The sequence below is a fragment of the Ostrinia furnacalis genome, unplaced genomic scaffold (assembly GCF_004193835.3).
Source record: "Ostrinia furnacalis isolate ACB-3 unplaced genomic scaffold, ASM419383v2 OfSCF0038, whole genome shotgun sequence".
NCBI lineage: Eukaryota > Metazoa > Arthropoda > Insecta > Lepidoptera > Crambidae > Ostrinia > Ostrinia furnacalis.
In genome coordinates, this window is record NW_021130277.1 from 33,042 (window position 1) to 47,860 (window position 14,819).

The window sequence follows — 14,819 nt, forward strand, 5'->3', positions numbered from 1 at the left end:
ACGATGCTTGCCTAAGTGAAGCAGCAAATCGAACGCACAGCGTTGAATAGAGCTCTATGATTGGTTCGTGTGTCACCCCGTGCGTCTACGCGCACTGTGAGACCTCATAGTAATGTTTTGTGAATACGGGCGTTAGTTAATTTCAAGGGCAAAGGGACCTTTTTTAACCGCAACATTAAAGCTATAAATAATTTGTTATTGGACCCATTTTTTGCTCGTTTTGCAAAAGACTCATCTTGAAATGACGTGCTTAAAAGGAATTTTTCCCATGTTTTTATGTACAGATCGCAGAATAATTAATCACTAGTTTACAAGGTTTTTTACCCAGAGATGAAACTGATATGTATCATTAGAGTTATTAACCCTTACTTAAAAACTGAACTTAGAAAAAATTTAGGACGTCAAATTTTGTAAATATTGATTATGTTAATTTTTATCATTTTTATACATTTATTTCTAAAAACAACCAAAAATGAGTCGTATTACTCCTTCTTTTATATTAATTAGTATCAGTTTCCCTTATTATAGACCAACAGCAATCCGCTAACATATTTTTATCCCAAATTCCTTGGTATCTTTCCTCAAAAACCTTTAAATCCTGGTGAAAACTTTCGCCATGCTCAACACTCATGCTTCCCAGGTTCTCAGGAAAAAAATCCAGGTGACAATGTAAAAAATGAATTTTTAACGACTTATTCACACCCATTCTTTGGTAATTTCTCAATAATTTGGAAACAATTTTTGCATAATTCTCAGATAAATTTATAGTTTCCCAGGAAACTTTTCACTACTGCTTTAAATTAATATCAAGCATCTTTCCCTTACTGGAATTGCTGGGTAATAACTCCTTCAGATTGTAGCACAAGTCTTGTGACTGATGCAACATCAAGATATTGTATGTTCTTGGTTTTTGTTGTTAAAACCTGTAGTTTCAGTGAGGCAGAAGTAACAGACATTAGTGTGATTTGTTGGTTCTCTCCATAACCTTGGGGTGCCAATTCGTATATGTTTTCTTTTTCCTGCAGCCTAGTGCAATAATATACTCCTCAAATTTTCGCAAACTACACCAGGAACCCATTTTTTATCAGGTTTGTTACCGAGATTAGAAAGTAATAGAAATAGGCCGGTTTTACGGCCTTAGTGACTGGTCTTTTCTTTTTTGACTATATAATTTGGCCACAAACTTAGCAAAAGTTATTTGGGCTTAATTTACACTGCCTTGGTGACATTTTAAAACAAGTGAAAATGTTAAAATAATACTTAAACGCAATTAAAATAAAGTAGAAACTCCGTCACGGCTAACAAGACAGCTTACTTAGGTTAATGTGGATATCTCAAAAACTTGACGTGATAAAAATATGAGACGTATATTTTTGTAATAAGGGGGCTGATAGAAAACACATCCAATATGAATTATCTTTGGGTAAAAGAAAAACTTTTTTTTTGTAAACTAGTGAATTATATTTACATAAGCATATGGGATACAATATCTTGCTATCAATACTGCAAAAAAAATCCGTACATTCGAGCAAAATAGCTGTTCCACAGCTGATTTTTCTAGCACCTTTGATCCCATAGTAAAAGTCACAAAAATCAATCATGCTAAGAAACATTCCTGAAATGTATCCTCTATAAAATAAGGTAACTAAAACTATCCTAGATATCCTTTCCTAGGACTCCACAAAGTTAAATAAAAACTATCCTACATGACCTTTCCTGGGAATCAAACTATCTTAATAAATATCTTTCATCGAAATCGGTTCTGTGGTTTGGGACAAAGGCAAATCCGTAGATTTTGGCAAAAAAGAGACTACATTTTTGTCGCAAAATCAGCTTAAAATAGCCGATATCTCCCTAATGTTTGGGGAAATAAATGTGTGTATTAGGGAAAATATTATTTCCTTATTTAATAACCAAAATAGGTAGGTACTTGTACTTGGCATTGTTATCCATTAATAATTTTATACCTATCTAACTAAAACGCGCGCTAAGTAAGGGACAAATCCATTAGCCTCTGGTAAATTAGTCGCGCTCCTGCAGTGGAGACTAAATGACCTGACGATGTTTTGATTAATGTGATACTTGATTATGATTAGGACACCCAGAGATATTTTTTTTTACCCGACTGCGCCAGAAAAACTTTTTTGTAAAAACTGAAGAACGATTGGATACTTCTCGGTTTTTCTTCAATAAATTGTTTGGAAGTTTTTGGAGAGAATTAATGGGAAAGTTCCCTGGAAAACCCGTTCTTGTCTTCTGCTTTATTGATTTTATTGCACTTTTTAGGTCATGTCCCAAAGTAGTGGTAGAGCAATTAAGTTCTTGTATTTGATACCTCTCTCATTGCACAGTTAACGTCAAATAGTTCGTGACCTTTCGTGACACACAAAGTGGCCAAAAAGTTGACAAAACTACCTTATTCCAATGAGGGCTATCGTTTTAGCGCTCACCAGTTAGCGCCACTGTAAGGTCTTGTCACTTGCTAGTAGCGAAGACAGTGGCACCAACTGGTGAGCGCTAAAGTGGTAGGAGGACTATCGCATTTGCACTCATCAAGATGGCGCCACTGTAGAGTAAGGTCCTGTCAATCGCCAGGGGTGCCAACTGTTAAGTATAAAAACGATAGCCCTCATTGTAACAAAGACGTGTTACGAACTTTTTGGCTACTTTGGGTGTCACGAACTATTTGACGCTACCTGGACCCATAAAAGTGCCCTGAAGAGTGCATTATTTGAATTTGGGATCTGGATCAATCTATGATAGAGCGGATCAGCAAGCTGAAGTGGCAGTGGGTTTGGCACATAGTACGCAGAACTGACGGCCGATGGGGCAGCAAGGTTCTGGAATGGAGGCCACGTACCGGAAAACGCAGCGTGGGACGTCCACCCACAAGGTGGACCGACGACCTGATAAAGGTAGCGGGAAGGCGCTGGATGCAGGCCGCTACCAACCGTGCGATGTGGAAGTCATTGGGGGAGGCCTATGTTCAGCAGTGGACGTCCTGTGGCTGAAATGATGATGATGATGATAGAGCGAGCCCAAAAATAATTTTGTTTTTCAGTCGTGAGTGACTTAAAGGCAAGACAAGGGCATGCTTTATTTTTTCTTGACTTCCGCGGAAGGGCAAGGGTTATAAAAATACGGCAGTGACGTAGACAGAGGCTATATTTTTTTTAAAGAAAAAGATTTAATAATGAAGGTCGAACACAGAAAATGATCGAAACTTTTTTAACCATTTCCCGCCATCGTGTTAAAAAATAGACTTTTATATAATTCTCTGACGTGACAGCCAATGTGAAAAGGTCATTAAAATGTATACTAGTATTACTATGTACTAGTAAATACGTGTGAGTATTTGCATACAATGTTATGACGTCAGAGTCAAAAATACAAGTTTTTTAGTGATATTAGTTTTGTATTTTTGTTTGTTGTCATGTCAGACATAATACTAAATTGTCATCAGTGTGCCTAGAGTAGAACTACACTGAACTGTCCTTTATTTGACACTGACAGGGTGGCCACCGTCAATAGCGGATCGCTAGTTCCGACTTTTGCCACGGTGGAAACCATGTAGTTGAACGAAGATGGTGGCGCCCTTCTGTCAATGTCGTCGGTGGGACATTTCAGTGTAGTTCATCTATACCATGAGTTTACGTTATGTGTGCTCGCTAGCGACTGCGTAAAAAAATGACAATTAAATGTATGACATATTGTACAGCGCCCCTAGCGGCTACTTTCAAGAAATAAAATCTTCATAGAATTTTTTGACGTATTCGCTAGCGAGCTCACCTAACGTAAACTCATGGTAGGCACACAGGTCTTATAGTATCCACTGCAGGAGCATCATGACCAGCGCTGCCAGTTTTTTTTTTTCGCCAAGTCGGGACTTTGGTACTTTTTGAGTGAAAATAGCGGGATGCTTCCGTCAGAAGCGGGACATAGTAAAAAAACGTATTTAATCAAAGGTTTTCAAATATTTATCCTTTTATTTGACTTAAAATTACGTTTACGTGACAATAGATAGCAAAAGTAGCCATAGAAAATGCATTTTAACAAAAAAATAATATTTTAAATCAGATTTACTCTATCGTTAAATTCGTCTTTAGAATAAAAAAAGAAAAAAAAACAAAAATCGAAATAAAAATGTATTCTTTAGAATAATATGGCGTTTCAAACAAAAGTCTGGTGAAGTGAGTGTCTCTCTCCGAAAAGCGGGACAGAGCCTGTCCCGCGCGGGACATTTAAATTTGATTAAAAAATCGGGACGTCCCGCCAAAATCGGGACGTCTGGCAACGCTGATCATGACCCTCTCTAATTGACCAGAGGCAAATGGAGGATTTGTCCTAACTCCCCACGCTGGCCAGACGGGTTGAGGAGGCCTGATGTTCGTTGTCGCGGTAGTCGGAACTCCTCGGAGGTTTTATTGGGTATACCCCGTCCTTTTAAGGAGGAACAGCGCCCTTTTCAGGGCACCGGGATTCGCACACACCACCCTGACCCCCGGCAGTGGTGAAGGTGCACAAAGCATTTCCTCCCCGACAAAAAAAAGGCCTAAGGGAAAATGCATGTTTGTCCGTCGCCTTTTTGATATCCATGGAATGAGTTGTACTATTGTACCTACTCTGCAAGAACCAAGCGCCAAAATAAAACAATTTTTGTAGCAAGGTTTAGTGCTCAAAAATATTTTCAAGCCTAAATTTTAGATAATGTAAAGATTATGGTACAAAGTTAGAATCCGACTGAAAATCCAAATTAATCCGCGTGTATAAGCTAGTATAAATATATTTTTTTAAATACGGATGTAATGTAACGTAAAAACCAATAAGGATTTGATTATTAGAGTCTTGTAAAAGCAAACAGCACGCGTAGTTGACCTTCCGCCATAGAAGCCCGCATGTACTTAGTTAAAAACAAGACGTCTCTACGAGGAAATTAAATACATACTCGTAGTAACTATTACACCGATGTTTTTAATCTTCTTGAACAGAATATTTAAAGCCTAGAGACTCCCAGTCTGCCCGTGGATGTCGTAAGAGGCGACTAAGGGACAAATATGCGAGCATCAGGCCTCCCCAACCCGTCTGGCCAGCGTGGGGAGTGTAAGACAAATCCTCCATTTGCCTCTGGTCAATAAGAAAGTCGTGCTCCTGCAGACTAAATGACCTGATGATGATGATTTGAATCTAGAATCAGAAGATTTAAGGTCATAGCAGTGCGTTGCTGTATGGAGTTTCATACAAAGTATAGACCGCCTCGAGTTGATACGGTTACGATCCCTTTCCTTTTACTTAACACTGGCTAAGTAGGTATGAAGTCTAAATTAAGAAGAAACATTTTCTTGCACCTCTTCTTCTTCTTATTTTGTTTAGGTATGGCCAGGTCCACTAAGTCCCCGTTTTTAACTCGGCAAGAGGCATAGCGTAGCCATAAAAAAATGCATCTTGGACTTCCTTGACGTTTCACTTTCCCGCCAAAAGTGTGACGTAATGTCTTTTCTTTTTATAACACGTGAATTTGGTTGCGTAGTTATTTCGACACGTGAGGTCACATTGTAAATTGACCCTCGGAAGAGGCTGACAATAGTAACTGAGTTTCTTGCGCCGCTTATTCTCAGCATTGGCCCACAATAAAACTTAATTTTGTGACATTAATGTGACATGCCAAAACCAAAGCCGACAACAGACAAACCTCTGTCAAACTCCATACAAAAATCAACGTTGTAGCAGGCCTGGCTCACTCCGCGCGGTACATCCGATAATTACCTACAGCGAAGCGCCCCGCCGGCGGGTATTATATCAGTCGAGTGTCACGCGCGCGCTCGTCAGGACGCTGGCGTGCGTTTTAGTATGATTATAATTCTATGATCGAAGTATTATTTAAAAATGGACATAAAGAGAAAGAAATATTGTGCGGCGTTCGGGTGTTAAAATTCGAAAAGTAATCTATCGGATTTATCTTTTTTTTTCGCTTCCCAAAGATGCTGAAAGGTATGTTGGCCATGTAGGTAATCAATAATTCTTAGGATAGTATAGGAACCTAACCTACCATGACTACTGCTCAGAATGCGTTCGTTCGTTTCAGCCAAATGATGTCTACTGCCTGGACAAAGGCCTCTCCCAAGGTTTTCCATAATGAATGCGTTACACTACATACGTACATACGTACGTAATACATACGTACGTAAACCTACATACGTACCTCATGACATATAAGTAGATTAATTATATTTTCACTAGACAGCAACCCTAACAGCGTAAGAAGAGTTCAGAGGCACGCGATAGAAAGAGACAAAACTTGTAGGTGAATAAAATTGTAGGTACGTAGTGCTGTGCGAGCTGAATTCCACTGTATCGCGTCGTAGCAAGACTCGCATTTATTTAAATCGTCTTGCGGAGTAATCCTTCTGTACCTGTACTATTACTTATTCTGTGGTTGTAGTCACCACGGTTAAAATGGCTAAGGCTTAAAATCGCCATTTTTCTATTCGTGGGTTTGTCTTCAATGCCATCAACACAATCGCTTCTTTTCCCTGATAAAAGTAAAGTCATTACAATGTCTTTAAAGTGTCATTAATTTCTTGATGATGATTTTATCAACTCCTAAACTAAAATACAGGGTGTTAAAGAGATGTAGAACCATCAAAAGGTATTAATGCTTCCGTCTCGTTATGGGAGAATTATGTGACTGAGAATCTTGCGCTGTTTCTTTTCAGCACTGGTCTATTTATTGTCCCGATGCAGTGGTAGGGTTAATACTGGGACGTGTAAAAGTGCTTTTTAAAAGCCTATTTATTTGCAAAAATAAATGAGTTTTATGAGTTTTTAATAGGTTCTTGATAAGTTTCAGATAGTAATGCCATTGGAATACGGTTGCTGGTTACTATGGACTTTATCTGCTAGATATCTCTATCGATATAATATTTAACAAAAAACCTAAACTTTACCGAAAGTTAATTTATTAATCGCTAGATTAGTTTGACTTCAACCAACCGGGCGATGTGGAAATCATTGAAAGCCTATGTTCAGCAGTGGACGTCCTGTGGCTGAAATGATGATGATGATGACGACACTAAACCAAACCGAACAAAGTCAAATGCGAAAGATAGTGTCAATCGAACTCGTTTTTACCTTGAAAACCTTGTGAAAGATCCCTCAGTTATGGCATCTTGCATAATGACTTCTTCCTTATACAATAGGTCACGGTCTGAGTCGCCACAGAGATGCTTCTGATGCTTTCTGAAGGGAAAACGTAAAGAATGGAAAACGCAACACGGCATTAAGTTCGTCTTTTGTACAGCAATGTTTGGGTCCAATAAAGATTTTAAATAAATAAATTACGAGACAAACTTGCACACTATAACAAGATTCCTTGAGAGTACTATCTAATATAATTTTTTATCTTAAGTCTGCTAATAGGAAAAAGCTATTATTTGTCACCTTTTTAAGTTTCATTGGAAAAGAATCTTTGAAGGGTTTTTCTAGGTTTCTTTAATAAAACCCACTTAAACGCCAATATACAGTTTCAGGTAACTAATTTAATGCAAAAGAACGTCATATTGAGTAGGTATAATAGCAAATAAAATAATTTAGGCTTATATTTAAAGCTTTCGTAAGGACGATAGCACAAATTTTTCATATTTTTTCTAGTCGTCATTATCAACATCCAGACAAAACCACTGAAAGTTTTTTCAAAAATCGCAACGTTGTGGCGCACGCCGTAGAGTGTATCACCTTGGCATAGTTTTAAACGGGAATTCCAATTTATGCGAAAAACATTAATTTATTTATTATAATAAATTACGTCGTTCGTTCTGGTACTTTTGTAGGCATCTTAATTGTGGAAAAAAACATATAGGAAATCAAGAACCTCTTTTTCAATTCGGTTAAATAGTAGGTTATTTTGTCAAATAAATACATACTTTAACAACTGCCTAAGTCACTATAATTACAGTAATTAATTATAGGTACAGTTACATAAAGTAAGTACCTACCTACCTAAAGACTTAATATGTTAAAACTAGAAATTAATTAATTGACTAACATTTTAAAACAGGTTAAAATAAATGACATTTCATTTGGATTGAATGTAGGTACAATCCGATCGAGCTAAAGTAACTGCGCACCTCGATGAAATGCGACTCGCGCTCGCCCAGTAGAGCGGCGATGTGACGTCACGGCTGCCAGATGCGCAGTTAACTCAATCGGGTTGTATAATACAGAATAAACTGATTAAATAGGGAGAAAGAATAGTAAAAATAAAATTAGGGAACCCATAAAGTTGCCTTCAAAAAGTATCAGAACAATAAAACGTGTGCTTCAAAGTGTAGTGATTCTTTAGGTCAAAAACAGTGATGCTAAGTGCACCCTTCTGAAAAAAACGTCGATAAAAACTTAGCATCATTAGCTACTTTTGGACTTTCGTCAAAATGCTTCAAAAGCGCCGAACGTCGAAGCGTTTCGTGATAGGGGAAGAAGATGAGAATCGGACTTATGACTCCGATGAGGCTACAGAAGTATTGCCGGTCAATCTACTCCAGAAGTTCCAGATGACGTTGCAAGCTGATGAAGCTGAAGGCGACCCAGATGATGAGGAGCCGAAGAAAGTGGAGAGAGGACGGCTGAGGCCCCCACAGCAGACTTTACAGTGAGTTTTAAGTGAACTATTGAACATCGATTGTTGAATCGTTAATCGGATAATTCTATCGATAGTACGTAGAGTCAGCGTCAAATTATTCAACACGACTTTATTATAATTGGAATAAGGTTGTGTTGTCAACTTTTTGGCCACTTTGGGTGTCGTGAACTATTTGACACTGGCTGTATTTAAATCAGAAATGTAACGAATACTCGTATGCACATTCGTTTTTGTGAATATTGGAAGAATTTTTAAGTGACAATAAAATTGTCGAATTGTGTTGCACAAAAATTGAAAAGAATTTTTACTAAGACAATAAAATTGTTGAATTATGTCGATGTAAAATCTAATACTGCCGTCGTCGTCGAGGCTAAATTAGATTTTAGCTAAATTAACTAAAGAGGCTTCCAGCGACTGGGACCGCAATTAACTGGGACCGCGGTCCCAGTCGCCGGATCCTTAAAAATTAAATAATATTCTTCCGGCAATTGGGACCACTCGTAAATGTTAACTGAAATAAAAAAAATGTACAGTCACACGAAAAATTTTTAGGTGAAATAATTGAAGAAAAATCCTTTTTAATTTAAAAACATCATTTATTAATATAAAATATTTATTTAAAAAGGGCTACTTGACCTTTAAATCGACAAAGCTTTAGTCTACTCATACTGCTCAAAAATTATACCGCGGGATTAATAATTGTCCACATGAATCTTTTAATATTTTTCTTTTGTCATCTCATACCGCTTGAAATTATTTATTATTGAAATATTTGTACATTCATGAATAATTGTCTGGGGAAAAAATTATACGCCATAGCTTGGTTATACCTTGGTGGACCGACGACCTGATAAAGGTAGCGTGAAGGCGCTGGATGCAGGCCGCTACCAACCGTGCGATGTGGAAGTCATTGGGGGAGGCCTTGGACGAATATCGTCCAAGGGGGAGGCCTATGTTCAGCAGTGGACGTCCTGTGACTGAAATGATGATGATTGGTTATACTGATTTAATAAAAAATTCAGTCGTTTGATTTATAGTACTAGTAGATTTATAGTGGATTTATAGTAGATTCTAAGGGGAAAAATAATAAGCATTAAAATATGTTGTTGTACTACATAAATGAAATTCAGTTAATAATAATTTACTGGTAGAAAATGCTTTAAAGTATTCAGTCCAATATTAGTATTTGTATGTAAAAATGGCCTAGCTTAATCTACTTATTGCTAAGCGCATAGTATAAAATCATGTCTAGAATGAGTCAATTCATATAAATAATTTAGAATTTTTTATCGTATGACTGTACCGATTTTGGCCTGAATAATATATTTTTCCATGTTATCTATGAGTGGTCCCAGTCGCCGGAAGCCTCTAACTAAAGCCCGGTCTGTAAGCACGACAGCAATATAATTACGCGCGAGCGATAAGGATGGGTAGCTTGGGGTCATTGGACAAAATTCTACGTGCTCGCAGACCAGACTATTAATAGAGTAATTTGTATAATCAACAACCATCGATACCAATGATCAACAACACTAATGCTCTTAACATTATTAATTACTTACTCTGTATAAAAATAATTAAATGCACAGGTCTGAGCCCTCAGAAGAAACGGATTCAGATGAGAAACAATGGTAACAAATTATTTAATAAGGTTCGCCGCTTTTTTTTTAGTTTTTGAAACTTATTTTAGCCATATTTTTGATGAAGCATAATGGACCAAAATACTTTGTTTTGATGTTTATTATTACTTTAATGCGTTACAATGAATCGATAAATGCATTTAGCTTGTTTACGTTTTATTTTCCCAACTATTTTTGCGTAATTATTAAAACTTAGGGGAAATCCATGGAAACCCATAATCGCTAGTGGTTAATAAGACAGTAGCGCCAACTGGTGAACACTAAAGCAAATCGCATAGAGGGAATATCGATCGTAAAGCTTAGTTTTAATTAAAGCCTAATAGGGTAATTTATGAGAGAGAGTTATCTCGCATTTAAGCAATTTTTTTAGACTAAGTTTTAAGGGAACATCAGTTTCTGTACGGTTATTGTATTAGTAGAATGCGCTGCGTCGCGCTCAATGCGCGCCATTCTGTCTGAATCTTAAAAATATTACCACCTACGTTTGTTTATCATCGCGAATAAACAATAAACAAATAAAAACCGGTATCAGTTGTTGATCAATGACGATCAACGATCGCTGCTGACGCCGGTCCTCGTGCGTGACCTCGGTCTTCGTAGTCTAGGAGCCCGACATTGGTACATTGATTTTAATGACATTTCATTAAAATCAATCTCTTTAAAAATTAAAATAAAAGTCATTTCTTATGAAATAATTATTAAATTATAACAAACAATAAAAAATTAAAATGATAAAACTTCCGGAAAGTCGCTTTTAATGCAATATTTTTACAACTTATTGACAGTGGCATAATGTTTTTGGCTCACTTTAGCAACTAATATTATTTATTCTGTGACTTTAGTTAGACGAAGCGCTTGTGTGAAGATTAAACCATCTATGCTTTATTCTAAGTCAGTAATATTTAAACTTTGTTATTTGTTATTAATGGTAAAAGAATCACCAAAAATAATTTCTATAGGTAATAATTTAAGTTAAACTTTATGGTCAAGTCAACACAGTCGCATGTTACCTATTTTAATGTGCATTCTAAATTACTGGAATATTAATGATAAGAAGCTCGATCATACAATTTTAGAAATAATATTTAAATTGCGTATTTTTGTAAGCATGTAAATGGGCTCTTAGACTATCATAACCAAACTTGCAATTTAAACGACAATAACCCAACAGTAACTTGACCAATTAGACTGCTGTCCCTTTCCGACTCGAGTTAACTGGACGGTTAGAGCGAGATAAAAGGATCGTATGATCCGTCGTATGATTTTAGGAACATTTACACAGAGCGGTTTTAGTGTCGCTGGACGACATTTTTATTTATTCAGTACCTACCCACTATTAATAAGAATTTAGTTAAATACCTATCTATTTAAGATGTAAAGAAACTAATTATTTTTAGGTAATAATGGTCAATTACATAATTTTGTATATTGCCAAAAATGAATGTTTACAAATTCAGTGTGAAATTAATACTGTGAAAAGTTGTTTTGTAAATAAGTACCTTAGGCTATATTTTGGCGGCACATAATGTAGGTATGTTTGGTGCATCATGCGCTACATTTATTATAAACTTACAAACCTACCCTCGCATAATATTTTGTCTAAGATAAGATTCCATATTGCGAGATAATATAGATAAATAATGTGTTGCCGACTGATCACAAAGAAGCCTTGAATCAAAAATAAACGATAAACAATCAGTAAATCGATAACAAATCATCAATCAAATCCTCGCTCAACAATTTTATCATAGATAAGAATAAGTACAATTTTATTTCTGCCTGTACCTACCTGACAGTATAAAGGCGGCATAAATATTGAAGTGTTCCGTATCATACAGAGTATGATATTTCTTTAAAATTATTTTATTATTTTTCTTTATAACGTTCGAAGAGTTCACTAAACTTTATTTTGCCAATCACTAAATTAATCAATCTATCACTGAAAATCAAAGTAATAAAGTTATAAATTGACGTCAATAGATGTGCAATTAATTATAACACTTACGTATTCGCATGTTAGACATCGTCATACATGTTGCAAAACAACTTTGATAAGGTTAATCAACCTAATCGCAATAAAACAATAATTTTATTGTGATGCTTTAAAACAACTTTAGTTGATCCCGAGTCTGATTCGGACCAAGTCGTTTCGTTTGACAGACGTCAAATTGTCGGGAAACTGTCAAAAAGTTTGCGCTACGTCAAAAAATAAATATCAAAATGTATTGAAAAGATGTGAATTTTGTTTTTCATGATTGTTATCAAGTTCTGAACCATTTCGCTTGTATGAAATAGTGTTAGAATTTGTTTAGTTCGTAAAAAATGTATCCAGCCATGAGCGGTCTTTACACCGAGGGTCCTTACAGGTTAGTCAGTTTCCTGAACATTATTTTTAATTAAAAAAATAAACATTTAAATTCGAATTTGAAAACTAAAAATGCTGACCGGAAATGTGAGTTTACTTGTATTTTTTTTGTGGCTATGTTAAATTATTATGGAGAAGGAATGTCGGTAAGTATGCCACAGTTAATTTCACCTGTATGTCTTAATTTCTAATTCATACAGTTGCGATAGTCATCCTGCGTCACGAATGTAGTATCAGGATCCTGTGGCCTCGCTGTTGACCATTAAAAATATTATTGCAGAGTAATAAACACTAAATGTTTTAAAACTGGATTTATTACTAAACTCTTTTAAATGGCTTGAAAAAAACTCACAGGCTTTGATACCTTTAAATCCTCCTTTAATTTGCTAAAAATAACTGTTTTGTTCTATAGGATTGAGACAGTCAGTCATTCATTTTTTTTTTAATTTTATTTACATAATACCTATTAAATGAAACTTAAATTTTATTTTTTGTGCTTACTCAACTTTTTTAATGAGGGCTATCGTTTTAGCGCTCACCAGTTAGCGCCACTGTAGAGTGAGGTCCTGTCACTTGCTAGTAGCGAAGACAGTGGCACCAACTGGTGAGCGCTAAAGGGGTAGGAGGACTATCGCATTTGCACTCATCAAGATGGCGCCACTGTAGAGTCAATCGCCAAGGGTGCCAACTGTTAAGTATAAAAACGATAGCCCTCATTATGATCCTACACATAATTGCATACAGTTAGCATTATACATAGATGTACACTTTTGACTTCTATATTATTATCGTTAAAAATAAGATTCACAAACCGTCAAAAAATATTTTTTGCATACATCTTGATTCATGCTGACTGTACAAAGAAATGAAACCGAAGGCTATATTTTAGATTCTTTATTTATTAATTTAGCTCCATTTTAGAAAAATAAAAATGTGGTCTTAGTTTTCTATATGACTTACGTTATTAAAATAAATTATGTACCTTTACTGTATTTGAACTTTTATTTGCTTTTGTATGGATCTTATTAATGTATGAACCCATCGTTTATTTGTTAGGCATTAAAGTATAAAAATGCCGTTTTGTATAGAAGAATTTAATAAAATTTCATTTTTCTAGACAAAAGTTTTTGCAATTTTTTAAAAGGAACGGCAAATCTTAGTTTTGTGAAATATTGTGGGTAGATTGAAAAAACTACAAATAAAATAAAATTTGAAAATTACTACCTGTAAAAATTATTCAAATTTTTATTGCAGAAATCGATGCCACTTAGGACGTAAACATCTTTTTGGATGAAATGATCTATAAAGTATCTACGTATTTATCAAATTTTCTTTTCTTTTCCAGGCCTTCTATGTCCCAGGGGACTGTGATCCACAGCCAGCGATTCCAAGAGAAGGATTTCACAATCGCCACACCCGAGGAGTTCGTGCGACGGTTTCAAGGCACCAAACCTATTAACAAGGTAATTTATAGATTAACTAACGAACGCATGCATGCGTGGTCAACTATAAGTGCGCTTAACTGAGTCAATGCCTAAGATATGGGAGCAGCAAGTAAGGTGTGACTTAATAACTTACTTATGATGAGACAGAGCATACAAGTCTGGGGGCGTAGTGTGAGTTTACGTCTTACGATATCGACTGCCTAAAAAAGTGACATTAGGTATGATGGTTTGTACAGCGCCCCTAGCGGAAGCTTTCAAGAACTAAAATCTTCATTTTTAGTCGATATCGTATGACGTAAACTCGCATTACGCCCCCTGAATCACGTCATCTGAAGTCTCGCTGATGTTTGACGTCACAAATACACCCTCCCGTGCCGCTTCCATAGGCGGCATCGACTAGCCGTAGTCAACGTATAGATCGTTTCATCCACGAAGACGCGCCCCACCGTTCCTCCGCTAATGTTTGAGTGTTATCGGTACACGCTAAATGATCCATGAGTGCTCACGCACACTACAATAATGACGCTCGGATTGCTCGGATCAAACTCCCCGCACCCCGCGCGACCGAGACGAAAAATTGGTGGGGCGCGTCTTCGTGGATGAAACTATCTATAACCGGCGCTGCTGAACCGCTTACGTTAGATTCACGCCTAGTTGACGGCGAGGCGAAGAAAGGGGGTGACGATCCCTTTCCAAGTTTATGAAGGCCAAAGGTCATAGCAGACTTATCAACT

At 36.5% G+C, this 14,819-nt stretch overlaps 1 protein-coding gene across 3 annotated transcripts in view; it reads left to right on the top strand.

Moving 5' to 3' along the window:
- LOC114349828 (acetyl-CoA carboxylase) overlaps nucleotides 1-14,819 on the top strand; it is a 66,008-nt gene that overhangs the window by 18,011 nt on the left and 33,178 nt on the right. The window contains exons 2-3 of one of the 3 annotated variants that reach the window (XM_028300502.1): nucleotides 8,339-8,644; nucleotides 13,986-14,103. In XM_028300502.1, the coding sequence (XP_028156303.1) occupies nucleotides 8,427-8,644; nucleotides 13,986-14,103 (336 nt within the window). In that variant the 5' untranslated portion in view covers nucleotides 8,339-8,426. Of the gene's footprint in view, nucleotides 1-8,338; nucleotides 8,645-12,183; nucleotides 12,642-13,985; nucleotides 14,104-14,819 lie in introns of those variants that run through there. The other 2 variants (XM_028300572.1, XM_028300431.1) reach the window with 2 other exon arrangements.